The 27611-nt window shown below is 44.1% G+C and overlaps 1 protein-coding gene and 1 long non-coding RNA gene across 7 annotated transcripts in view; one reads left to right on the plus strand and one right to left on the minus strand.

The window, feature by feature from the left end:
* Positions 1-977: 977 nt before the first annotated feature.
* Positions 978-27611, minus strand: part of LOC121076850 — a 42426-nt gene continuing 15792 nt past the window's right edge. Inside the window, exons 6-7 of the long non-coding RNA XR_005823757.1 lie at positions 2020-2093; positions 978-1397 (exon numbers count right to left, since the gene is read on the minus strand). This is a non-coding gene — a long non-coding RNA (uncharacterized LOC121076850). The remainder of the gene's footprint in view (positions 1398-2019; positions 2094-27611) is intronic.
* The window catches only part of SLC7A10 (solute carrier family 7 member 10), a 40961-nt gene continuing 16394 nt past the window's right edge, over positions 3045-27611 (plus strand). For all 6 annotated transcript variants that reach the window (XM_040571474.1, XM_040571477.1, XM_040571478.1 and 3 more), the window contains exons 1-2: positions 3045-3172; positions 27063-27267. In XM_040571474.1, the coding sequence (XP_040427408.1) occupies positions 3073-3172; positions 27063-27267 (305 nt within the window). In that variant the 5' untranslated portion in view covers positions 3045-3072. The remainder of the gene's footprint in view (positions 3173-27062; positions 27268-27611) is intronic.

Genomic DNA, 27611 nt, shown 5'->3' on the forward strand with positions numbered 1-27611 from the left:
ATTTAGGTAAAGAATTTATCCTCTTTCCAAAGAGGGAGGAGAAAATGAAGTAGTATACAAGGATCCAAGGCTACACTCCTAAATTAAATTACCCAGATGGGTTTCCTGGCTGTATCCCCTTTTCTATAACCACTTTCCCATACACCATGTACTCAGCCTCAAATGGCGTAGAGAGACTGCGCCGCTATCAGCCTCCATCACTGGCACAGCTGCATCCAACCTTGTTTGCCTACCCTGTTCATTACCCCCACGACCGGGTAATTAGGCTAAGCTTCTTACAAGATTATTGTCTGCAGTAGGAAGTACATTCTGGCAGACATCACAAATAAGCACTTACCAAAAAATCCTGTGCATATTGAGAAAAGGACTATCGTATACCGTTATCTGTGCAGGTCTCTTCAAATGGATGTTCGTAAGATCCTTCCTTGGGCGGGCAGCTGAGGGTTTAGGTCTTTCCCATAGGAGGCTCAGAGAGAGCAGCTGCCCCAGGAGCCCACACTGCCCAGCAGCCAAAGGCTTCCTGGTCCTTTTGGGAAGAGCCCCACACAAATGCAGGGGAGGGATGCTGCCCTCAAGCCTGGAACTCCCAAAACAGGATCTGGTGCTGAACCTGCAAGGTATAGTCCATGACTTCCTTGCCTTGCTGAGCCACTATCAGATGTGCCCGTTCATCAGTGTTTCTGCTGCAAAGTCTTCCTGGCATGGAGATGAGATTCCACCCTGTGGTTCTCCTGTGCCAACACTGTTCTTTTAGCCTCGTTCAAAATGCACCCAATGTGAAATTGAATGGGAAGAAAGAATGTTCTGAAGGCTCCTCCTCTGCTTTTTTGAGTTTTAATGTTTTGTTGCATGCCTCTCCTAAGGAGACTCTCCCAGTGCTTTTCTGTTAGGTTTTTCCATATTTAATACTAGTAAAATACTTAAAAACATATGAATCAAATCACAGAGATGTGTCTCGTGTCTTTCAACAAGGAGGAACAGTTATGGAACAAGATATTCTTATCAATAAGCAGAGCGTACACGTGTATGATTGTTTAATATTTTTATTTTCCTTGGCGGAGTCCCCTAAATTGGTCAGAATATTAAAGGGTAAGGGTGAGGGGAGTCATAAAAAAATACACAAAGAACTAAGAACTGCAGCTACTGCACAGTAGAGTTGGAGAAGATTATTAGAGTTAATTGAATTCTAGTATTTGTTTTCATCATCTCACAGCCAGCGCACACTGTTTCTTGCAAATCAGCGTAAGAGGGCTGACTGGGATTTTTATCTTCCGCACAAAACCACAAAGATTATGCACGTATTTCAGAGCAAACCAACATTTCTACCACAGCAAAAGAAACTGAGTGCAGTGTTATCCTTCTAAGTGGTCATTCACTTAACAGATTTTGTGGTTGATCTGTAAAGGTTAAATGGTCTTAAACTTCATCATCAGGCTCTTAGAACTCAGTAATACAGTTAGTAACAGTTAACAACAGATTCATTCTTTATTTCTTGATTTTTGTACTTTGATGAAGTTCTATCCATTTCTCTTTAGCTTGAACAAACAATAGACTGTCACAGATAAATTTGCACTGAGTTAATTATAATACCTATATAAGATTAGCAAGTAGAGACTTTCAGAGGTACTAGAAATAACTTCAGTTGCTACCAGTGAAAAGCATAGCTCTGAAATGATCGTTTAAACCACTTAGGAGAAATACGTAAAAGATCAGGTTGCTTTTGAGCATCTGAACTTTCATTTGTAGCCTTCACATTTCCCCGTCTTTAAAATGAGAACAGTAGTACCATTTATGTAGTTCAGAAAGCAAATCTTCCTGTAAAATGCTTCCTTACAAAAAGTACATAGTAATTCAATAAAAGAGCATTTTAGAAGTAGTTAGTGAGGCAATTCGTTTAGAAACAACAATTCTATGGAGTGATAGATCAATTTACGAAACAAGTCTCAGCCTCTGAAAAATCAATAACTCTTTCTATAAGAGCGGCAGCATAAAGCAGCCTTATGAAGTAAAATCACTTACGATTATCAGCTTTGTGAGAACAGTCCACTGATTCCCTCAAACGACTCACCAGCTTCCAGGCCATACTTTTCATTCTAAAGTCAAACAAAATCAGACCGATATCAGCACAGAAACTTCCCACCTTTCTTTGCCAATGTCTTACAATCCCAGACCTTCCTCCTCCCGTTTACACCAGTGCCCCATGACCAATTTCCATCTCTGTCTTGGCCACTCCACTGGCCCATGCCTACCTTCTTCCTACATCTCCTGGACACCAGATTTTCTTGTGAGGAAATTTTTCTGCCTCTGCACTTCCAGAATAGGTCATCCACAGGGGGATCCTCTCTCAGGTGAGGAGGGCCCATACGATGAATGCAAAAGTGCTCTCAGGGTGGCATTTACCTTGGCTTATATGCAAGGAGCAGGAATTTCCCTCAGTAAACCCTGGGCTATCACAGCTTGAACAAGAAGAGCTCTCAACCTAGGGTTTAACTTTCTGACTTCATCTGAGAGCACAGAAAACATGAGCCGCTGTCACTCTGTGAAGCAGCTTGTTCAGGGAGTGATGTGAGTTACTAGGGGACGTTATCTCCCCTACATTTACCTCAGCATTAATTGCTGTCTGAGGGCAGGGCAGCCGCAGGTGAGCCCCCAGGACCGAGGCGGTATGGACAGCGGCACACACGGAGCTGCTGTACGGGGCTTTTTGTGCGCTTTTTCCCCTCAGCCCAGAGACTGGGAGGGCAAATAAAGGCAGAAACACTTCGCACCTCCTGCCACCGCCTCAGTGATGTTACCGATGTCTGCCTGCCCACAGCGCACCGGTGCGGGTCGGGGCGGCTTTTTCCTTTAAATCATAGCACTGTGCGACCGAAGGAAGGCGGCGGGATAGCGGCCTAGCCGGGGGTGCCCCCTACCTCCCGCTGCCTGCCGCTAACGCCTCGCCCCGCACCAGCCCCAGCGCCCTGCCCTCAGCCCCCCTCAGCGTCCCCTCGGCGCCCCCTCAGCGGGGGCGGCGCATGCGCGGCGCGGGGCCGAGCGGGGCAGCGCAGCGCGGCGCGGCGCGGGGCAGCGATGGCGGGCGGGGAGCAGCGCGGGGAGCGGCCCGGCGGCCCGGCGCGGGTGGCGCTGCAGAAGGAGATCGGGCTGGGCAGCGCCTGTGCCATCATCATCGGTAAGGGCGGGGCTGCCTGCTCGGTGAGCCCCCGGAGCCCCGCCGCTGGGTGCCCGGAGCGGCGGGACGGCTCGCCCCCCGGCACCGGTGGCTGCACCCGGCGGGGTCGCCGCTGAGCGGAGCGGGAGGGAAGGGGAGGCTGGCTTAGGGGTCTTGAGGTATAAGGCTGACTTAGGCGGCTCGCAGGTTTTCTGCACGGTAAAGGTAGCTCGGGGAGGGCTGCACAGCGGGCTCGGGCACGGCGGCAGCCCCGGGTTCCCAGCCAGCCCCTGTCCCCGCGTCTGGGGCAAAACCCTTTTCCCTTCTAGGGTTTAATTATCGAAGCCCGGCGTGTCCCATGGCAAAGGCAGATTGCTTGGAAAACCTTGGAAAAAGCCGCCTTTGGGCAAAACCGCTTCTTGCTCTGCGTGGAGTTAATGCTGTCTCTTTTTCGTTAAATATGCTGGCAGGTTTTCTTTATGCCAACAGTGTATAGAGGTGCTGTGGATACAAAAATGTAAGAGGATGGTTTTGCATTGTGAAATAAAGTTAGTTTGACGCAGTGATCCGTAAGCTCTGCACCAACCGTCCTGTTGTAGTTGACTGCTGCAGTTCCAGCCAGCCACAGGTTGGACGTAGGGAATGAAAATCTTTGCTAATTAGTAACAGGAAGGGAAAACATAAGGGGGTGTTTGGAAAATACTGTGAATATCAGACTATAAACGTGATTAATAAGCTTGTGATTGCCATCTATACGCTAATTCTGCTAGTTTAAAATAAAGCATTATATGACTTGCAATCGGAGGAACAAATCAGATTGATTTCTGAGTGCTCCCTAGCACAATGCTGTGAGGTGAAAGAGAAGGTGCTGAGGTGTGAACCCACTGCATTTGGGAGTGCCCCAGTAACATCAGAGTCTCCCAGTACTTCGTAGCCCATTACAACCCCAGGAAGGTTCACAGTTGCACCCACAGAAATAAGAAGTGTCTCAAGGTACAGGTGCACCGCTTCATCCAGCTCAAACGTTGCAGGCTTCCAGTTGCTAGAACCAGCGGCAGCACTCTGACTGCCTTACGCCGCGGGATGCATCCTGGCTCGGGGAGCAGGGCCTCTGGGTCTGGGCAGGGGCAGACCCAGCCTGTGCTGACTCCCCACGAAGAAACTGTTCCTCTTCCATCGTCCTTCTGTATGCTTAACTGTAGGACAATTTTCTTACTACTTTTACAGCTGAGGTATTTGTCAATATAATGAAAATTGCTACGCCATCTTAGTAGACTCACAAAACAAAATTTTATCCTCTCTTTATAGAGTTTTGAAAAACTTTTCCCTAAGAAATACCAGTCACATAATGGAAAATATTCCCTCAAAAATGGCAGAACAAAGTACATCAAGTTAGGAATATAAATATGCCTGTTCTATAGCCATCTCATGGCCCCTGGCTTCTCCCAGTAGCCTAGCTTTCTCACATCACTTAAGACTCTGTTACTTTAACGTCTTTAAGATTTGCGTGCAGACAAGCCTAGTCAAAGAAGAAGGCTGTTTCCAAAGGTGGTTTCACATTAAGGCAAAAAACACCTCTTTGAGGTGTACTTGTATAAATGCAGGTACTAAATATAAAAACTTGTTGTTTTAATGCTAAAAAGAAACTGATACTTAATGACTGTAAAGCTGAGCACTGTGTTTAGTTTAGTAACAAATCTTTCTGGCAATTCATCTCTGCTACAGAATTTTGGAAAGTGCCTGAGACTCGCTGTAGGAGCACCCAAACTGCTTCATCTTAAGTATGGTTACAGACAGTGAAAACAAATCTCTCATGCTATTAATAACCTCCTAACGTACTCAATTACACTGCAAATTAACCTTGCCAATACTCCGATGAAGTGGTGCAGCTTAAAAAGTAGTAACGTGCTTTATTGTCTACTAAGTAACAACTTGTAGATACTATCTAATTGCTTGAAAACCCAGTTACTATTTATTTAGGAGACACACAAATCAATGTCATATTTAATTCAACAGTTATTTTATGCATGTTCTACATAGCTGGTTATACATTATTTGTAGAGCTCTATGTGTGATTAAGATTATTGCATGCCTTTTCTATGAGCATGGGCACAAGAGCTATACAGAGAAATTCTTATCCAGTGCCTTCAATAAGAGTTATGCCAATGCAGATGAAAACAGGGTAAGAAGCTCCATGACTTGGCTCTGTGTGGTTCCTGCCACATTCCACTGTTCTTTAGAAAAGTACAAGAATTAGAAACAGCAGCCTGATTAAGGTCTGATACCAGCCTGATACTTTTGGTCTGAGTAACAAAATTACCATTCTTACGTTAGAAATGTACATGCAACTGTACACACAAGTTGCATACATGAGATGTTTAACTGTTTAATAAGAGATGTCTGACTGCTTGTTTTATACAGATTAAATAGTTTTATACATACATATATATATGTATATCAGTTAAACGTCTCAAAGCATTTGTTTATTGAGCTTGTAAAGCTGCATGCAATTCGCCATACGGTCACACTCACATTTTGGTGAAGTCTGTTGTATAAATCCATATATCCATCTTATATAGTATAAACCAGACTATATAAGACCCATTAGAAGAGCTTCAAATTGAGCCACAATGCAATATGCCAGCTAAAACTAAATACGTCTCCTTATATTGCTGAGCATAGGTGGAATTTAGCTGCATCAGCTGACTTAAGTTGGTTGCTTGAACATGTTTGAAGTACTTACTCTGTTCACACCTAAGCTTGGCATAAGAACCCTTATAAACAGGTTCCCAATTCAAGCCCATCCCACAGTGATAATATCAAAACTGTTATCAGATGGCCCGTGAGCAATACGTTCAGTTATTGCTGCTTCTGGAAATAGCTTTCTGGAATTGGTCTGTCAACATCACCCAAAAACCAACACTCGCTTTGTTCCATAGGTGATATTAGTCAGACACCTTATTGATGGTCTCAGCAGAATATATATGAACTGAAAAGCCTCCTTACTTCGGAAGTGCTTCCTCCTGTCAGGACTGTCATAACATGTAATGGAAAATATTATCTTCATGATGCTAATGCATCAAGGAAACGACCAAATAAATTTCCTTCGTTGCCACTACACCTGCCTGGCACTGTTCTCATTAACTAATGATGACACATGCATCTACAGGAAGTTTACACTTGCATAAATACCACTTCCAAGGACAGCACTCTGAGACACCAAGTTCAGAGCTATAATTGCACTGGATGTGATTTTTCCTCCTTGCCCTTCACAGAAAACTCTATTTACCAGCCTTCCTGTGTGCTTCCTCTCATTTTAACATGCCCTAAGCCCCACAGGCTTTTATACAGACATCTACTACAGGATCCAGCAAGCTGCTAGCTTAACACTAAGGAAGGAGAACACGAAGAGCTAGGAATCGTCTTTATACTTATGTTTTTTTAAAAATACAAGAACTTAAGTGGTAATGTATAGGTATTAATGCCAGCTACTTGGTCATATTTCATGTGCCATTGTTGCTTGAGGAAACTGCTTGTTGGTCATTGAATCAACCAGCACTGGTCAGATCCACTTCTTTATCAAGTAGTGTACGGAATAATTAGGAGATCATTCCTAGACAGGCCAGGTGGACTCTCCTGGAGTAGTATCCAAGTCACAGGACCGTAGCAGAAAGAAACATTATGAGAGAAAGATGACAAACACCCACATCTCTAGGTGATTTCTTTCTACTTCTGTGATCCTACCTGGGATTACAGAAAACAACGGTGCTGCAGCAAGGAGCTTCTCCCTCTCTGAGTCTGTGTGTGAGTGGTGCACTTTCATAGCTAGCTGAAGTTTCAGGACACGCTTTTGTTTGCTGGCTTGTGAGAGCAATACAGATTACCTCAGTGGTTCTGTCTCTCTCGCTCGCTCTCTCTCACACACACACACACACACAAAGATGTTTCTAAAAAGAAAGAGTCTTCCTTATCTCTGTTACACTTGTTGCTAACTAATATTTTGAGCATTCAGTTCCACATGGTGCTTGCTGGCATAGCAGATGAAGTATTTAAACCTACATGACTAATTTTTTTTCAGGACAATAGGACAGACCTAGACTGCAGAGAAATGCAATTCAATATCTTGTCCTCTTATAAATGCAAATTATGGTTAAATAAAGGCAGGAGTCAACTTTTGTTCAAGATAAATGGTACGTCTTCCCTGGTAACAAGAAACCACAAAGGTACTTTTGAAGCACTTGCGAAGGTATTTTTCTATGCAGTCCAGAGTCCTAGGCTGAGCTTCGTAACTATTGAAAATTCAATGTCCAGGTTCCATATGTAAAGAAAAGCTGATAGGTGTCCTGAGTTGGGTGATACCCAGTATGAAAAAAGGTGTATGCTACTGAGAAAGATCATATGTTACATTTTGAGAGAAAGAAACCTAGAAACGTCCATCCAGAGTGCTTGTACAAGTTACACTTGTTGGATGATACATTTTAAGGGACCACAGTGTGTTCTCATGTTTTTCGAGGTGGTGCCAACATAGTTCTCCATCAGGATCCTTTGGAGTAGGCCTTCGCCTGCGTTTAGGGAGCTGAAAAAACACACTGCAGTTTTTACTTGCAAGTAAACCCATGGCAAAGTGTAAATTCAGTTTGGTAAAATTCCAGGGAGATCCTGCAGCTTCTCAGGGCTAGCCGGCTACCTCACAGGCTGATTTTACAGAGGGAGGCAAAAAAGAGCTCTAACTAGAAATTCCTGGCATAAGCATAAATTAATTAATTAATACAAACAACTTTGTATTTTTCTTAATTGAGTCATGCCAGAAATAGGAAACGGTTTTGTTTGTCCGCAGATGTGCCTTTCTGCCGCAGTCTGTATCCAGGACTCAGCACATGAAGTCCCCCATGTACAACACAGAGAGCAAGAGAGCAAGAGCAGCAATAAAAAAAAAAAAGTAAAAAAAAAAAAAAAAAAAAAAACAGCATGAACAAATCCTTCCATATGATCTTCAGAAACAGCAGTAGTAGACAATGAAAATCTTTTCAAAAAGAAAACAAAACAAAAAAACAAGATTTGTACTTTAGGAAGTTGTCAATACTTAAGCAAAACTTGCAACATTTGTAACAGTTCTGCTTCCTAGTTAGAAATTGACAGATGTTCATTGACTGGTGGTTTGGGTTTGAGTGTTGTTTTTTCTTTCCTTCTGTTTTTCAAAAAATCGGAAAGTCCTGATTAGGCAGACCACAGCTGCTCTGATCAGAAGGCTGAATTGATGGGCTTTGTTACAGACGTCAGTACTGCAGATACCCTGCAACAGAAACTCTCCTTCTTCCTTGACAGACAGAAAAACAAAGGTAGCATCTTTTGGTAGTGTCTTACTCCTGATCTGGCAGTACAGTGCCTGCTTTCAGTGGTGCCATAAATCTCCACTCGTGTTCCCTTTTCCTGTGCCTTGCAGCTCATTTCCTTCTAGCATAATGTAGCCTTTTCTGTTGAGAAACTCTGTTCTGCTTTGGCAGGCTCACAACAAGCAGAAATGGTTTGGTGGAGGTTTAGCTTTTTTGTGTTTGGAGCTTTTTGTGTGCCAAACTTTTCCTTTCAAGACCCTGCTTTTTTGTTGGGCTGCAGGGGGAGTTTCTACTAGCTGCTGCGCTTTTTTTGTCATCTTGATTGCTGCATGACAAAATGAGAAGGCATTTGTCAGTACCAAAGTGCCCCAAATATTATAAAATATCCAAACAGTGTTGTTTTTTCTCCCGGTCCTGAAAAACCCTGAAGTCTTCCAAAGACTTCTTTAGCAGATGTTCTACAATGAAGAGCCAGCAATCCAGCATGGACTGAGCATCTCGGCAACCTAATTCTGTTTTAAATGCCTGTATCACTCTCTGTATAGTGAGAAAGCATAGAGAATATGCAAACCCTTCTCTCCTGAAGAAGAAAGCCACATATAATGGTAAATACATTTTCTTCGCATGCCAGCCTCAACAAAACCTCTTTATGCAGTAGTAGTTTATTCTCCTGTCGTGTTCTTCTGGCATTGGCCTCTGGTAGTTGGGACTGAAAAGCACGATTAGAGGAATGGTTCTCTACAAATTGTTCCCGTCTTCAGGAACTCATAGGTTCTATTTTTCTGATTTCAGAGTAATGAATGGCCCACTCTAGTGTTAGCATGAGCTGATTGAATTCTTGCTCCTGGACATGCTTCCTCATTTCTTTCAGACAATAGGGACAAATTCCACTGGATTTCAGAGAAAGAAAGGTGGAGAGGCATTTACTGGTGATGTTTAAGTCTGAGGAATGGCTGTATCATTGAGTAATGGAATAACCCCAACAGCTGAATTGCTCCAATTCATTTCCAGCTTTCTTTAGAATAGTACTAAAGCTTATGGAGAAATAAACCATTTCTGCATTTGGCAAGTTGATTTTTTTTACTTGATCCTTAAATACTGTTGTAACTGCACATCAAACATAGGGCTTCAAGATCAATAGTGTAAAATATAGCATTAGAAATCAGGAAGACTTCAGAAAGGTTACTTCTGACTCCAAGAAATAGGTCAGTGATCTGGATGAGCGGCAGTTTTTCTGCTATGAAGAACAATAGTTCTTTCATCAGTTTCACGAAGCTACATAATCTAGATCAGGCCAAACATCTTAATATAATAAACCACAAAAAATACATTTAAACAATAAAAGGACCTTATTTAGAGTCACAAAACCCAGGAAAAAATCAACTTAAGAAAGAATCTCATTCTTTGATTGAATACACTAGGTCAGAGAGCTAAAATCTACAGTGTTATATGATCTACGTCAATTCATGTCATAAGGCTACCTGTTACATTCACCTGTGACACCGGACAAGTCACAGATGCATTAACAATGCTACATTAAATCTGGACCAGATAATCACACAGGGATGGGCAGTATGGCTAGAAAAAGTTGCTTTTCTTTTCTAGATCTCTTTAGTCCCTACAGAGAAGCATTCAGACAGTGGAGAACAGAAGCTGAGCTCCCATATGGAAGTGCCTTCTCTACAAATTAAGCAGTTTTCCAGGAAACTCCTTGCAGTTGAATACTTGTGCATGATATAATAAGCTAGTGGTTTGACAAGGAAAAGCATCAATAGATTTCTAGTCTTTTGTAGTTTCTGAGCATTTTCCATCTTTTTGCTATTACATTGTGCAATTACTGTGAGACACTGAGAACGAACTATTAGCACACGTCATATAAGATGGGTTTTTTGTAGTCCCATATAGTGCTGTGAGATCATGCACTCCTGCTCACACCCTGTGAGGAAGGTTTATGAATTCAGAGGAGCATTCCTTGCCTCCCTGCCAACCCGTGCCTTGGAAAGGATCAGTATGTGCATCTCCATAAAGTTAAAGATAATGATTGTCAAGGAATACAAGGACTTACGGCTTTAAACTGTATGCTTTCATACCATAAAAAATTCATCCTTTAGCACAAAACACCCCTGGGATCAGTTTTTATTAGGGAATAGCAAGGAATGGACTAGAAGGATGAAAACGAGAGGCTGAGTTCCTTCTCTGAATTACTTTCAGAATTCTTTAACAGCTCTCCTGAGAGCTTAATACAAAGGGGTTTGCTTGCTTGTTTTCAGGGAGGTCATCTCAAACTATATTTCATTTTCATTTCCTTCTGACTTATTTCTTCTGCCCAGATTTTGTTCTGTTTTTATAGCAGACTTGTCTCCTGGGTAGCCGGAAACCTGGGGGTTCGAGCCTTGTTTCATCACTAATTTTAAACAATGCAGACAGTTCTGATGTCCATGAATGGGAGACCAAACCATTTCAGAAACAGCATTCTAGGACTTCATAAATGCAGACTGATAAAATGAACAAGAAATCTTGGAAATAAATAGTGCTACTGATAGTGGATCAACTCTTCTAAGTGGTGAAGAGGTGCGGAGTGGTTTGGTTTGGCTTTCCAAAGAAGTAGCGCTGAGCTTGAACTCTGGTAAATGCTTATAAGTTTCATTGTTTCTAATTTTCTTAATTTCAGTCTGAAAACTTGAAAAGCCATGCACTTTGGAAACATACATAATCAGCTCATTTTATTAAGTATCTTGAAAATAGTAATAGCATTAGTTAGCATAAAACAGCAAAAAGTACCCAAGCTTGTTACTTCCAAACACTGTGCTTAGACTCAGCTAAATTAAAAAATAGCTAAATCAATATTTTAAGAAAAGGGAAAGAAGTATTTGTTTCTGGGTGGTGTCTTCACATGCCTAGCCTTCAGCTTTGAAGAGATTTCTATTTTTATGACAGAATTAAAATACTTGGAATTAAAAATAAGCTGACAAACTACTTTTTTTGTACTACTGCTAGTAGATCTTGTTGCATTAAAGCAATCTCTTACAATAAACTCTGCCAGAGACCAGTAGGATACGTCTGTGTGTTCACTGTGGACACAGCTAGTTACCAAGCAACGCATTAAGATTTAAGCAGACTATTACAAAAGGTACCGAAATCCTGTACATATTTTGAGTACATACAAAAGGAATGCCTCCCCTTAGTGCTCGGGCTCCCAACAGAAGATTAAAGACCTTTTTCTTAACTGGTCCCAAGCCACTGTGCAGTAGTTGTGCCCACCCTGGGAAACATACTTGAATACCATTTTTTGCTTTTAAATTCCACATGAGTTCGTTGACTTTAATGAAACTTAAGGATGTCTTTGTATTTGCTAGAACAGAGACAAAGCCATTTAGAGATTTAATGACACTGTGCTGATAGAGGTGACGTTAAGTACAGCAGAATTTTGCTAACACAGATTTACAACCAGAACGTAAAGTTGGGTGCCTGACTGATTTCTGATCACAGAGCTGTGAAACCTACAAGAGCAGCAAACTTTGCGCATGTCCTGTTTATATCTGCATCCAAAATACGGTTTGTGTAAGAGCCCAGGCAATGGCAGTAGAGCTTAAAGGAGGTTCCTGTTCGACCTCTTCCTCTAACCTGAGATATACCACAACAGTTTTTGGGTAGCTTGTTACTACTCTTTTCATATTTTCTTGTTTTAAATATGCATTGCCAGGAGTCACCCCGAGTCCCTTTGCTGCTGCAGAGTCCTGGGGTAAGCACGGCTCACATGCAGGTTCTGGCAGCCACAGTTGGGAGTTGAAAGGGCCTCAATGCATGTAAAGACGTTTTTAATTCACAATATTCACTTTGCTGAATGTATGTGCATTAAAGGAGGAATGTTTTTCCCAGCAAAAAGCTGCAGAATGATCCCAGGCAAGGTGAGCAGGGAGGTGCCGCAGCAAGGTGGGGGTCAGGGAGCCAGTGCCAGCTTCCAGGCTGGTCTCTTCCGCTGGCACCATCTCACAAAGAAGTTCTGTCTGTGCCCTTGGACAAGTGTACTGTGCAACTCCTGAAATTGCATACTATTGCATCTTTCTAATTAGGCAACTGGGCAAATGATGATACCTCCATGAAGACTGACAACTTTCAGGAACTGACAGGAAGAGGTTTTCCTGCTGGGCAGCAATTGCTGCTAAATTTTCCAGACTGTTCAATAAATCTGTTCACCATGCTGATTCACATTCAATAGAGATTAAAAATATATATTTTTTCCATAACACAAGTTATGCTTGGTGCGAGGGTCCCTACCACTGGACCGAGCAGGACTGAAGAGCCTGGGCTGGCAAAAAGCTGTATTCGTCATATTGTCCTCGTCTGACCCACAGCATTCCCCGACACAGCTGAACTCTTTGGCTGGTATTAAAGCTAGGCTAGTGAGCTGTAGAGCAGCGTTTTGTAATTGCTTTTCTTCTTGATAAATACTGAAGATTATTGCAGGTGCAGAGGGCACAGGAGAGCTGTCCCAGAGGCGCAGCTGTCTCTAGTAAGATTTCTCAGCCAAGAAACAAACATTAAACCAGTTGCATGGTCTGGCATCTGCCTCTTGAGCCATGACAGGGACGCCTTGCTCTACTATCAGTTGCTTTTCAGAAAATCAGGAGTTATCTGGTGGTGATGAGGCACACGGTGTGCTAGAGAAGACCCCCACCCTACCCCCAGCACGCCTGCGGGGCAGGGCGTTAGGACCTACATCAGGAGATTTAACAACACCTCTCTGCTGCTTTCCGGTAAACTTCCAGGTCTGGATACTGAGGCCCAAAGAGCACAGAAAACAGACGTAAGACAGTCAGATAACAAGGGCTAATACAGCATAAAGCTGCACTATTTGTAGTGTGCAGTGCTGCACTTTCTTTCCACGACAACCCAGGCATTTTAGGAATGAGAGGGGTTTCCTCTCCATCCCTCTCAGAGCACCAAGGCAGGTTTGGTGTTCAGTTTCTCTTTGGAAATTAGCAGAAGTGACAAAGCCTTCTCTAACACCACATTAGTGTTCTGTTTCAAGGGTCCTTTACGTACTAAATGCCCACAGGCAAGGGGTCCCCTCGTCTCATCTGGCAGCACTGCCCTACCGTGAATGCCTCTAGGTGCCCGGGACAAGAGCAGAAAGGGAAGGTGGAATATGAAGCTCCAAGGTGGCTGGTTGTAATCCCCGCATGGACCCAGCCCTACCACCACCACACACACTGCTGTCAGCATGGCAGTGTGCTGGAGCTCACACAGTGTTACTCCTGTGACAAACTCCCCAGGAAAATGCCTCCTACTCCCTAGCAGGTTTTTCCCAGTATTTCTGCCTTATCTGTGGTATTCATGGCAGCACATAGAGGGGGCATGGCAGGCTGAGGTTTGCTCTCCAGGGTAATGAAATGCAGCCCACATATCCCCACACTGGCAAGAGAAGAGGAGAACAAGTCAGAAGTTAAGGAAGTAGAGAAATCAGACCAAGTACAAGAGTCAGAACAGAGAAGCAGGAAATAAAGCAGTGGACTGTGAGCTTGAAAAGAGCAGACAGAGCCTGCAGCCGGTGAAAGGATTAGCAGAATAAAAGGAGTTCTCAATTCAGAACAACAAAAATCCTATCATACAGGCTTTAACTTCTCCTTTGATATAAACACATTGCAGCAGCGCTACTCGAATAAAATGGAGCAGACGCAAGCACCAGCAGCACGCCCGTCTTCTTTGTTATTTCACATGAGGCCGCCTCCCGGCCTCCCCTCACCACGTAAGGACCGTAGTGCAGGTCTGCCCTCCACACAGGTCAGTACAGGAAGGCACTGTGTGGGTGGGCACAACCAGCTCTCCTTCCAGTTTCTAAACAGGGCTCTGCAATTTTGAACAATTTGTAATTTTGAGCAATTTGTAAATTAATTGATCATATCCAGTGTGTGCCCACGTGCATACTCAGGACAGTTCCCAATGATGCTTGCCAGTTACAGAATGGGATCAGGGTGTTTGCAGGGCTGTTTTTGGTTAAGGTAGCATTTGCATTTGCCTGTAAGTACTATACTGATCATAGCCCACATCACATCTTTTGCAGCGAGGTCATTTACAGTCCTGGTGCGCCCTTCCTGCAAGTACAGTCAGTACCTGTCAGTGTCGCCTCCTTTGAATGTTATTCAAGTGACAGATTATTTTGTGAAGACTGTTAGCAAAATGGTTTTAAAAGCTTGAAGTTTTTCTTGTTTAACCCTCTTCTGTATAAGAAAACCAATTGTCACATTATGACTAATTTTACAAGAAGATAAAAGTGCATCATTTTTCAGAAAGGGATAATTTTAAACTGCCACATTTTCTGTTTTTAAGCTATTGGGCAGACGTTGGACTACTAATGGTTTGAGCATGGTCAGCCTCGTATGGCAAGCAGCAGCATGCAGGTAAACAGCAAAACCTGCAGCCCCATAAATGCACCTTGCAGGTTTCGCAAACACTCCTCATCTATGAGGCTACTAGTGGAGAGTAATTCCAAACTAATCATCTTTATTAAACAGTCTGCACAGTGTAAGCTAGAGCCAAATGTGCAGCTTGTAACTTTTGAAGAACTTTTCCAGTGGCCCCAGAGCAACGAGAGGCCCGGGATGCTCCACGCTGTGGGTTGTGCCTCCTCCACAAGGCCGAGGGGCTGAGTGCTCCCCGCACCACCAGGCTGCAAAAGTGCTCAGCTCAGCGAGAGATTTTAAAGACTGAGATCAGAGGCTTTCACAAGTTTGCTCTGACTGCTCCCCTCTAGACCGCGGATTTTCTAACTGCCCACCAAAATCAGCCCCGCGCAGCGCAGGCAGCACCCGAGAAGAGCTCCCTGTGCTCCTCGCTTCCCTCTCGACCCAAGCAGAAGGCCTCGCCCTCGCCCAACCCCGAGGCGAGCGGAGCGGGGCTGCTCTCTCTCAGGAAAAGCTCCGCGTCGCCGCTTTGCGGACGGGGCGAACCCCAGGGGGAAGAACCGGATCACCCGGCCCGGGGCCGCAGGGGCACGGCCGGGCCGCTCCGGCCGCCAGGGGGCACGGGAGGGCCGAGAGCGGGGCCGGGAGCGGGGCCGGCCGGGAGTGGGGCCCGGTCAAGCCCGGCCAGGCCCGGCCGCGGTGCCTGTCAGGCGGCGGCGCCCTCAGGGCCCGGCTGCTGCTCCGGGAGACCCGGGACCCTCGAGTTCCGCAGAGCGGAGCTGTATTTTGGTTACTCGGGAGGCGAACAGCTCCCTTACAAGCCTGCGATAGGCTGAGGGGAACGCTTTTGTCGGTGTTTTTGAGCAGCCTGGTTTTAAGGAGTTTTAAAGTTGGGCGTAGTGTAAGCAGATTACAAATTGGTAACCCAGCCAAATCCACCTGGAATGCTGGACTCAGCTTGTGATCGCTGGTCCTGTTCTTACTTGCTAGGAATTTGAACATAAGCATTTGAACCAGTCAGGTTTTAAGATCATTTAATTTTGTTAAATACCACTCCCCGTAGATATTAAATTACCACTGTTATTTTATAGCCATTTTTCATTTTTTTTCCTTTAAAAGTGTATTAGCAGAGGAGCCATAACTCATTTTCCACTAGTACAACAGTTATATCTTTTCCTCACATATGAAATTAAACAGTTATTAGTTTAATGCCAAGCTCTGTATATTCTTTTATTCTTCATCCATTCTTCATTAAGAGTTTTCTGAATGCTATTTAAAAGCAAAGAAGTTCAAGGCCATTGCATGAAATCCGTAAAACACTGCCACATCACCTAAATTCATGCTTGACAAGAAGTCAAGAAAAGGCGTGCTGTGCTGTGTTTAATCCAGCAGTGTCCCTACATTTTAGTAAATTCTTGAGCCTGGATGCTCCGTCAATTCAGAACTTCACCTACCCTTTGTATTTCAATAGCGGTAGCACTTATGTGTTAAAGGCTGCACTGCTGCCAACGTGCTAGAGAGGAGCAGGGGAGATGCTGAGCAGCCCGCTGTGCACATCCATACCATTACATGTCCTGAGGCCAGCCTCAGGGACCCGTCCACGTTGTGCCCAGGGCAGAGAGTGGCACGGTTATTCCCTGGAACCACAGGAGCCCACAGGACTGCCCGTACCACAACATTTCTAGTTAGCACCACAACTGTGAGCTATGCGTGTCACTTCTTGGCTGGTTGTGTAGGTGTGTCATGTCCTGAGCTCACAGACAGGCAGCGACGATGCAAACCAGTCACTAATGTCCTCAATTATGAGTGCTTAACTCCTCAGAGCCAATTAGTAGCTAACAATTATCTGGACTGGAGGCTGCTTAGTGTAGTGGTTTTCTGCTAAATAAATAAATAAACCCACAGTGGGTTACACCATCACCATTACTGATGTAATCCACCTCATATTTAGATTCAATGTAAATTTGTAAACCACAATTCCTCTCATCTAAGCCTTTTTTTTTTCTTTTAAACAGTAATCTCAAATCTTTACAATATTCCATATTCAGGTAAAACAGGTTTATTAACTCAAAGGAGAAGGCAAAGCTTCAGCACTTCTTCCTAAGAGCTCTCTCAAGCAATGGCAGACTGTCGTCCTGTTGGGCTGAGCAATGTCTGCTTCGACCCAGGAGTCCTGAAAGGATGGGCAGACTTTCAATTATTCTTCTATTCACAGCTGTCAATGAACGCTGTCTTTGTCTACTATTGAGGATATAGTATACCAATATATCTAAAGAAAGCTATAACTGAAACCAGATTGGTTTCAAACATTTTATTTAAAGTCTTTAAAATGTCATTTTCCATGATTCCATAAAAAAAGAAACTGATAATTCATGGCTTACATTCCCCACCTCAGCACTGGGAAAGGATGCTGGGTTTGCCCTTCATAGGCGAGACATCCAGACCATCTGTTACAACTGTGGCCATGAAGCACCCAATCTACAGTTGGGAAATATAATCCTCAATGACTGCAGCATTTGAGAAGAAATTGCCTCTTCCTAATTCCTACTCTGATTCAATACCCATGGGACATGCCTCCACAACAACGCTGATGGAAGAAGGATGCCTGGCTGATGCCAATTTCCCTCTGTCTGCTACCTGCCAGAGGCTGCCTTTGAACACTGCATCCTCGCCACTTCATCACCTGCATCACGCTGCCGAGCGCTGCACTACCCGCGCTGAGCTTGGATTATGCTCTCCTGACAACAATAAGCAGCACTCGATGAAAGCCTGAGTCTGGCACGATTTATGCTTGTGAACCATACACGATTTTTCAGAAACACTGCCTGCTGTAATCCTTCACTGAAAAACTAGTCACATAGTGATTTACCTGACTGCAGCAAAAAAGAGCTGAAGTTTTTCCCTTTTTTTTGATAATATTTCACTTTTTAGAGGAAAGAACTGCTTATACAAATTTCTAGTTGACTTTACAGACCCATTCAGAATTTCAGATATATAATATAGATCCGTAATGAAAAGCACAAGCAGTAAAAATACATGAGGGATATTTTCTTTGCTAACCACACAGGAAATTGCTTAGTTTTATCAGAAATATGGTCTCTAAATACAATCAGTAAGCTCTTTCCTAAAGAACTGCTGAATACTTTCAACAGGCTGCAAGATCCATTATTTTTACAGCCTGCATGGATTGTGTGCTGCAGATAAATAAAAGATGCCCTAAGGACTTTGCACTCCAAGTGACTGCACAAAGTATCCCAGATCCCTTTATTTCTCACAAGAGCTGTCACATTTAGGGTTTTATTTCAACATGCAGTTCCTGAAGTGTTTTAATGAGAATTCAGCTTTTGTCTAAAAGTTGAGTTTCAGCCCCCATAGTTACATGGGAAAACATCAAAACCTGATCACAAATTGACTCTAGTAGTTCAAAAGCCAGAGGCACAAAAAAGAAAAAAAAACACTTGGATTTTCCAGTAGAGTCCCTTGCCTTAATGTCCAACCAGTACCATGGTTCTAGAGCAGTGCACATCTGACACTTTAGTTCCTTCTGTGTGGCACTGCAGCAGCAGCACATAACGCATTGCCCAGAAGTCAGTGTTAAACACAGGAAAGATCCCCTCCATGCACTTGGACTAATACTACCTAAAATCACAGACCACCACTGAAACCATTAACACACCAGTTTAAAATCCAGTTTTAAAGGGAAAGGGGATTGCCTTTCCTAGACCACTAGCAATATCCACCAAGGAGCGATTCCCTTCAGCTGTTTGGAGACCCATAGTGTTAACCCATCCCAATGATTCCCCAAAATGCCAAGCCACAACGCGCACAGCTCACAGCTGTGCCACAATAGTTGTTTTGTTTTCAGCAGTACTCCACCGGGCTCGGTGTCACCAGCAGGCGCCCTCGGTCACTGTGGCTCTGCCCGCCTGGGCTGTGAATGCCCTCACAAAGGACAGTCTGAGTTCTGCCATCTCAGACAGAACTCCCCAGCAGCAGCTTACAGCACTGCATTCGAAGTGCAGCTGGGAAAAGACTTGCTCAATATTTAAAAAAAAAAAAAAAAAAGCGCATAAATTCCTATATTATAGGACTTTTTTTCCCTTCTGTCTGCATCCTATTACATCACTATAGTCAGCTGCAGCAGTATGCATTCTTTCCCATATACAGCATGTCATTTTGTCATCTCTTATATCTAGGTTGTTGCCTTTTTTTTTCCTTTCACAATAATTCTTGAAGTAATGTTATTCCATGAGAACCACAGCTTTTGTTTAAGAAGTATGTTCCTAACCCTCATGGGTGTTTTAGAAAATTTTCTTAATCTGAACCATGAAGCCTTTAAAAAAAAAAAAAAATACAAAACCCAGAAGGCAAGTAAAATAGCCTGAAATATACCATCTTTAAGAGCTTATGATTCAATCCAGTATCACGATGTTTTGTGTTGTGTTTTTTTTTTTTAAACAATATTGAGAGTGGTTTCCATATCCTAGAAAAATGGGAAAGAAAAAAAAGAAAAGTGGGAAGAAACGGCTGTCTTTCTTTACCTCTCCAGTCAAGTTAACGCATCTCGGCAGCGCTGCGCAGGCACGTGGAAGCAGCCCCGGGGCTGAGGGGACGCGTGCGACCAGCAGCACTGCAGCAGATCACCCAAGGTCTCACTGACTTTGGCAGTGCTGCAGGGGTCATTTTTTCACATGAGCGAGCAGCTCCCAGCCAATTTTATGGGCCAATTTCTCTAAGTTAAGAACAAAAAGGCTTTTCTTTAATGTCAAGCAGGCATAGCTGTGAGGTCTACCTTTCTTCTCTCCCCCATCACAGAACATTGTTATTATGAATAAACAAAAAATAAATTCATGGAATTTGTCAAGTTCAGAGCTCACAAATATCTCTTTTACAAATTCGCAACTGACTCCAGAAAGAGGATTTTGTTCCAAGGGTTGGTATTTTTGCAGGATGTCCTTTCAAGGCTCACAGGTGCTACAGAACACAACACTGGGCTGAAGGCAGTTTCTGTTCTGCTGAAAACTGATGCTTCTTTAAGGTTAGGAATTTGAGAGAGCTGAGCAAGTGACTATCACTTTTTTTTCCTTCATTATTAGCAGAAATATTTTCACAAATTAGTGTTCTTTTTCTCCTTTTTGTTCTTTGTGCCACTTACTCTACTTGAGGTTGTAATCATTTTTGGTACACCACCTTGTGTCATGCTTGAGAAGTTGATAATTTCAGTCAAGACTAAAGAACAAGATCTTATGGAACTTCAGTAAATATTTTTTTTTCCCCTCATAAAATAATACAGCAGGAGGAAGCGTTTTATTATACGGAAGAGGCCAGAATTGTTCCACTTGGTCCCAGCAAGACAAGAGGAAGAAGAGCAAAGTGCTCAGCCCAGCTGACCCAGATTCATCTCCGTCATCCACTACAAGAGTGGATGTCAAGATAAAAATCCTGGGAAAGTCAAAGCAATTGCCACACACAGTAACAGGTCTGAGAAGAGACTTCACTTGGTCTGCTGGTTCATACACGAATTATGAACTCTGTTAGCCTCAGTCAGGATTTTAACTTGAGCGAGTTTAAGAGCGTGCTTTTGGTTTGTGGCCAAGACCAAAAACTTCTGTACTCTTTTCCGCCTTAAGCCCCTAGTGCCACCCACAGGGACAGCGGAAGCTCAGAGGCCACAAACAACAAAGGCACCCAGGTGTGGTGGCAGGTACCCAAGTCAGACATGCTGGATGTTATTTATATACTTCTCTGAAGGAGTTTCTACACTTAATGTAAGAACTACAAAAGCAATACAGAATCAGAGCGTTTAGTGCAAGGCAATCTTTCACTGGTTTGGGTGACAGCGGAAGCATTCCCATTGCACATGTTGGAAGTGTCCTGTATATGCACTTTCACACTGCAAAATATGAAAAAAGGCTAAAAATATTTCTTCTGCCATTGCCACTGCAGTAACATACATGCCTTACCCTGAACAAAGCAATTAAACAGAAGCGTTACATTGTGATTGTCTTCTGGTATGTTCTTTATCATCGTTTGTCCCTTCTCAATAGGCTGCCCCTGCTTCTTCTCACGGCATAGCTCAGCAAGTGCAGAAAAGCCATCGTCTCTTGCACTTTTCACTCAAATTTCAGCTCCTAGAAAATCATACCTGCTCAGTCACGTCCTACACTCCTGGACACATTCAGGGGTAAAGTCTTCCTTTCAGACATGTTTGCTGTAAGTCCCAGCCCTTGATTTCCATCACACTTCACTTACCCCGCTTCAGATGGCTCAGCCTCATTCTATCCTCTGCTTTTGTGGCTGGTGAAATGCACTGAGCACCTGGAGCAAGCGAGGGGTGCACAGCAACACAAGTGTGTATTCACAGGCTTTGCCTAAGTTGTTGTGCTGTGTGAATGCATCAGCCCCTCTGTTGGCTTGATCTGAAGGTGGGGGGAACATTGCCCACATGGGAAGCTCGTGATTCAGCCTTGGTAGTTGAGGTGGTTTTTGTTGTAGTTGCTTAGTGCTGGTTTGTTGGAATTGGTCACACAGCTTCCCAGTACCTGGCTGATATCTCCCAGTCAAGGTTAAGGCTGTATTATTTCCAAAAGGAATTTATATATATAAACATACATATGCATGGATCTAAAGATCTTATTCTGTATTATAAGACATGAATACATGTGATTTAAGCATTAGTTTCCTTTAGGTTTGAATATGTAGTTTTGCTGCAAGAAGCTCTAGCAAAGGCCACAAAGGAGTGGAAAGAGTGACTGTTTTACAAGAAGGAATTCCTTTTTTCCACCTATTCACTTCTCAGAAGAAAAAAATAAATGTAGTGAGTACCAGGAGTACCAGCAGTAGTAAAGCTGGAACAAATTATCCCTGACACAGTGAGCTCAGTAATGCGACTCTCCCTGCACCGCACAGCCAGTTTTGTTATCGCTGTGGAATTGCTCTCCAAATTCCCTTCAGTTCTTGCTGACCAGGGTTTGCTTAGAAATACCTATTTGTGGGTAAAGCATTTGCCTTACTGCTAAATCTACTGGCCTAAGAACAAGGTACCTCCTTAAAATTCTGCTTCTCATCAGGCAGTTTCTGGCATCTCCTCTTCTTGAAGCATTTCAGTATCTCCACCATATCTATTTTTAAACACGTCTACACTGAGTGAAGCGAAGGTACTTCCCAGACACATTGCCATATCCATGGCACGTTTCCATAAGAACATTTTGTTGTCAGAAGGGGCGTAGCACTTCCACTCTGGCTGATATGACTTTTGCACATGTTGCGTGAGCAAAATAATAGGAAATCCTAATGAGTTTGGAACAGAGTTTTGCCTTATACTCATTGATGAAGGACATTAGATTTTTAAATATAACTACTTAATTTAACCAAAAAATTCAGTGAATGCATGAAATGAGCCTCCAGAAGGCTGCCAGTTCCTCCTGTCCTGCTCCTACAGACGGCTATACCTCAAATTAACCTTGACTAAATGACATACTGGCTATTCCTGGTGTAACACAGCCTCATGCACAAGGAGAGCTGTGTTGGAGGTCTTGCTGTAGCAGGAGGGTGTTACTCCAAGATGTGCTGTGCCACAGATCTCTCCTCTCCTCAGCTCTTTGGGTCCAAGCCACAGTTTTTTGCTGTCAGCAGGCTCTCTGCCACCCCGTGCTCAGGCTCTCGGTGCTGAGCAATGCCCTCTCCTTGGGATGGAAACCCAAAGCACGGAGCGAGTCAGGGCATTGTCAAGGCCAAATGCGCACATCTAAAAGCACAGCAAGCTGCCAACTTTCTGTCTGTGCATTTAGACTGCACTTTATCACTGCTGCCACCTTGTCACTGTGGTCGCACCTCACCAGCACTCAACTCTCTCTCCCCTGGGTTCAATGTCATGGCCTGATGACACTGCTTCCAGCCGCTGATCTCTCCATTTCCCCCCTCTTTCCAGCCCACCACAGATCTTCCCATTACAGCCAAAGTAGCTGAGCAGGTAGAGAAAACCCAGGCATGAAGACAGCCTGAAAGCACCCCAGTGCTCAGGGACCTCCAGAGATACTGCACTGCACGTGAGCTTGAAGATTTTCTCAATTTCTTGTCTGTTACCACTTGGGATATCATGCTGTGGTGGGATTTTCTCCTTTCTACATGTAATGACATAATGATAAGGTGACAAAAATCGTGTGGAGGTGGAAACACTTGCACACAGCTTACTGAAGGATGGGCATTTGCATTCACTGCTTGCTACCAAAAGTAGCAGGAGCTACTTGAACACGAGAGCGCTGGTCAGGGGCAGGCACGGGGTAGGTCAGCTCAGCTGGGGGGGCTCAGCTGTGCAGTGTTCAGACAGTTCAGCACTGGGGTTGCCAGAGCAGGAATGCTGTCCCATCCCAAGCAGGAAGTTAAAACCTACAGGTCTATTGAGGCGAGCAGCAGAATGTCCCAAATTCTGTATATTCCCCAAAATACCACTGGCTCCTTCCAAAACTGCATTGTTTCCAGGTGCATTGATCTGTGAAAAATAGAGATATACTGGCGTTGTGCTGGCAGGTAGGGGATCATCTTTAAGTGTCCTTGTAACTTAAGGTCTTCATACGTACAAGTAGTACGCAGCACTACGAGGGATTTCGTCAGGACAGTTTTTAAGCTCCTAGGCAGTTATTTCTTTTTCAGCTTCAATTCAGAGGTTGCTGCAGTTCTTGAACAGGGCATAACAAGTGTCTTCCAGAAATGCTTATTTGTTTTTAGAGGGTTGTGACACTTCAGTCACCAGTAGAAACTATGACCAAAAAAACCCCATAAATTTCATCACTATGTAATATTATGTATGCTTTAGCAATACGTTAACTCTTCATTCATCTTCTTGAAAGGTTTGCCCACTCCATTCCAGCCACATAGCTTCCCAGTACGGAAGGCCCAGAACAAATCTGTTAACTCTAAAAATCATTGTGCAACTCAATCGCATCAGGACATTCCTTCAGCACAAGCTGCCATGATTCCTCATCTGATTTTTTTTTTTTTAGTGCATAAAAAGCACTTCTGGTCCCAAAAGCAACACCCAAGCACCCATCAAGGGAGGCTGTTTCCTCATACAGAATCAGGGAAGGAACAGAATTATACAAACCAAGAAAAATGTCAGTTCTAAAACTTGTAGGTCTCAGAGGGAAAGGGAAGGGAAGGGCAGAGGTGCCCATACCAGCCCTGGCACTGCTCCTGCCTGCATCCCATCTGAGTGACCTCCAGTTTGTGATTACTCCCTTCCCCCTGTTATTTACACAAGAGTTAAATTTGGACATCCTCCTGCTCAGCCGCCGGAGCAGCTCACTGCAGGAGGAAGCAGCCGGCCTGGCCCCCCACCTTTCTTTCCGCTCCGTTACTGGCTGGGGACATCCTCCTGCCTTCCTCCCGCCGCAGTCCTTCCTCTCCAGAGGGGAAGGAAGGAAGAGCGCGGGCAGGAAGAGGTGGGTGTTGTATTTCCCTCATGTAGCTCCCTGCATCTTCCCAGCTTGTCTTATTCATTCCCATCTCTCCAAACACAATACATGGTGCCAGAGGGGTGTCCCTGCACCCCTCCCTGGGGCAGGCTGAGGGGGTTCACACAGCTGCACTTAGTTACCCCAATAAATGCTCTGCACCAAGGGGAGCTACCATCGGCCACAGTCCTTTCCTTGCACAGGAGAGGGTGTGAATTTTAGCAGAGCACCTTCCATTTGGTAGTCAGGTGGCAGCTGCACAAGGCTGTGTAGCACAAGGAAGATTTTAAACAGCCTCAAGTTGGTCTTTCATTGCTTCTCTTGTACATGCGGCTCCCCCCTGGACACAAGCATGCCCCTACCTTGCATTTTGCCACTTTATACGGAGACACGACAATGACCTCAGCCACCACACAGCATCCCACCCTGTCTGCAGAGGAGGGGGTCACTGTCACAGGAAGGCCCCATGCATCACTAGGACAGCGGTACCCCAAAAAGTGACATCAGGCAGGAGGGCGCTGGCCAACAGATTGAGTATCATTAGCAGGCAGGCGAGCCAGCTACAGACGTCGCTTGCTGAGCCCTTTAACAGTACATCAGCAAATCTTTTCTTCTTTTTACGTGGCTTTCAGGTACCACGTAACATTTAATAACATCACTTCAAAGGTGTTATCAACATTTTGGTGATATTTAGTGTTTTTCTTCAAAAGGCAGCTGTGACTCTCAACTTTCATCTAAAGAGAAAGTGATTGTGGCCTTCCTCTGGCAGCAGGAGGACTCTTTAAAAGGTGAACAGGGGTATCCTTAAAGCTTACTGATTAAAATGGAAACTTGAAAAGAAGTCTGGTCACTGTCATGACTTTTTAAACTGATTTTACAACTTGTGGGGTGTCTGCATCAGTTTCTTTAATCTGCACCAGTACTTCCTTTCTGCTGTGCAGGGACAACACTACTTTCAGCTGCTGCACCACAGATGAAGCAGCCTGGGGGCACTTTGTAGCTGGGTTCAGTTGTAATGTTGAAAAGACTGCTTTTATTCCTGACATAGCACCAGTAAGGAGCTGTGCCCTTCCACAAACTGACACATCAGTGAATAGAAAAGGCACAGCAAGTGTCCAGCCACATCATCCCAAGACTGTATCTTTGTTGAATTATATATTATTGCATTTAGTTTGATTCTGTGGTTTGTCATTACAGTGCTACACTAACACTTTAATACTCAGGGAATAGTTTCACCCGTGGTGAAACCCTCATGCAACAAGCAACCTATTGCTTCACAAAGCCTGAAACCCTCTGGGTCCTCCAGCAGGGATCTGCAAGCTGCAGAGCTCCCCCGTGGCCGCTCACCCTCCCACTTTTTCCAGGAAGCAGCCACCTGCTTATCAGTTGCAGGAGATGTCTATTTTCTACCCTAATTTCATTTTAAACCACAGATAGATTATCTGCCTCAACACACGTGCTGCAAACCCATAGCTACATACAAGCACAACCAGCTGGGTTCTCTGCACTCACAGAAGCTGCTTTCAGAAATGCAAGAACAGAATTGAAGCAAAATGCAGCAAAATTTGGAATGCCTGGATTCATTTATGGAACGTGCTATCTGCTGCAAGCTGAAAAACACTTATAAGGCAGAGGGGAGGAAGCAAACTTAGATTTGCTGACACACAGGTTCAAAGACTGCAGAGAAACTCATTTAGATGCCAATAACTCATTAACAACTGGTATCCAGTTCTTGGTTTGGGTTTATTATTTTTTTTTGGTAACTGTACTGATAAGAAATGCAGGTCAACAGCATAGGCTGAAAGTCAGTTTTGCAAGTGAGGCTTTTAACACCAACTCATAAAGGAAGAAAAGCCTCAGCTGAGTTCTATGGCATAAGGTCTTCACACCCTTTTGGGAAAGAGTGCTATTTAAATATTGCTCAAATAGTTCCCAGTCTGACCAACACCAAAAAGTCCCTCTCCAGAATCTGCGCAGTTACAAGGCCTCGTCTCATGCAGGGCAGCTCCCACTGCTCCTGGAGGACGACCATGCCCTGGCCCCCACACACAAAGAGCGTCTGCGACACCCAGCACTCCCTTGGTTCATGTGCTGACCGAACGAAATTAGAGGGACAAAGTCCACATTGTCCCACATTGCAGTCACACCACAATATCCCCCTAAGATCTATGGGCAATGACTAAGCAGCACATGTATTGCAAACATTAAATGTTAATAGATTTCTAATATTTCCAGACTTTGAAGTGACTTTTCCAAGCACAACCTTTAATTTGCCCTTGTGATGAGAGCCCCCCTTGGCCCCTACATTATAAATAACCCTACTTATAGAAAAAAAAAAATTGAACTCCCATCCTCAGAAGGAGATGAAAAATCTTTTGGATAAAGACATTTTTAACTCCTTTCAATAAAATATTTGGGCATGGCAGGTGGCAGCAGGCAGTTTTTCAAGCTGCCTGAATTCATGCCACAAAACCTCTAAACACAGATGTTCGCCATATCTCTGAAGTGCTTCAGCAGATCTGAGTACACTCTTACCCTGCCTGATTTCTGATAAATGGTAGCGTTTTCCCCAGGGCTTAATCAGATAAAATAAGCAAGTGAAACCTAGTAAAGAGGTGTTGGGGCGGGAGATGGGGTGCGGTGTTTGGGTTTGTTTGCCTTTACAAAAAATAAAATGAGTTTCTCACTCACTTATCTCACTGCAAACCTTTGTTCCTTCCAGGTAACATCATTGGTTCTGGGATCTTTATTTCACCCAAAGGGGTTTTGGAGCACACCGGCTCGGTGGGACTCGCTCTCATTATTTGGGTGCTCGGCGGTGGGGTCGCTGCCCTTGGATCACTATGTTACGCTGAGCTAGGAGTTACAATCCCCAAGTCAGGAGGGGACTATTCCTACGTCACTGAGATTTTTGGTGGGTTAGCTGGGTAAGTACCATATCTCCTCAAAGTCACTTGAAAACACATTTGCATTAAGTATTTAGTGAGGAAAAGACATCTGAGTTGGAAGAAACAGAACATTTGTCGATAACGCTTTTGTAAAGTCATCCTTCCTGTTCTCACTCGAAATATCCCATCGCCCTTATGCAGGGCTCCTGATTCTGCCTTCAGACTGGAGGCAATGGATGCTTCCACTTTCCTCTCCAACTCAATCAAATCAATGACAGGAAAGAACAACGCTATAAATGATGCTGTGTCCACATGACATTCCTGTGTGCAAGCCACGAGTGCAAGCACATTGTATTTGAGGAGCTTCGCACACCAGGGTTACC

Source organism: Cygnus olor, chromosome 12 (genome assembly GCF_009769625.2).
Source record: "Cygnus olor isolate bCygOlo1 chromosome 12, bCygOlo1.pri.v2, whole genome shotgun sequence".
NCBI classification, from domain to species: Eukaryota; Metazoa; Chordata; class Aves; order Anseriformes; family Anatidae; genus Cygnus; species Cygnus olor.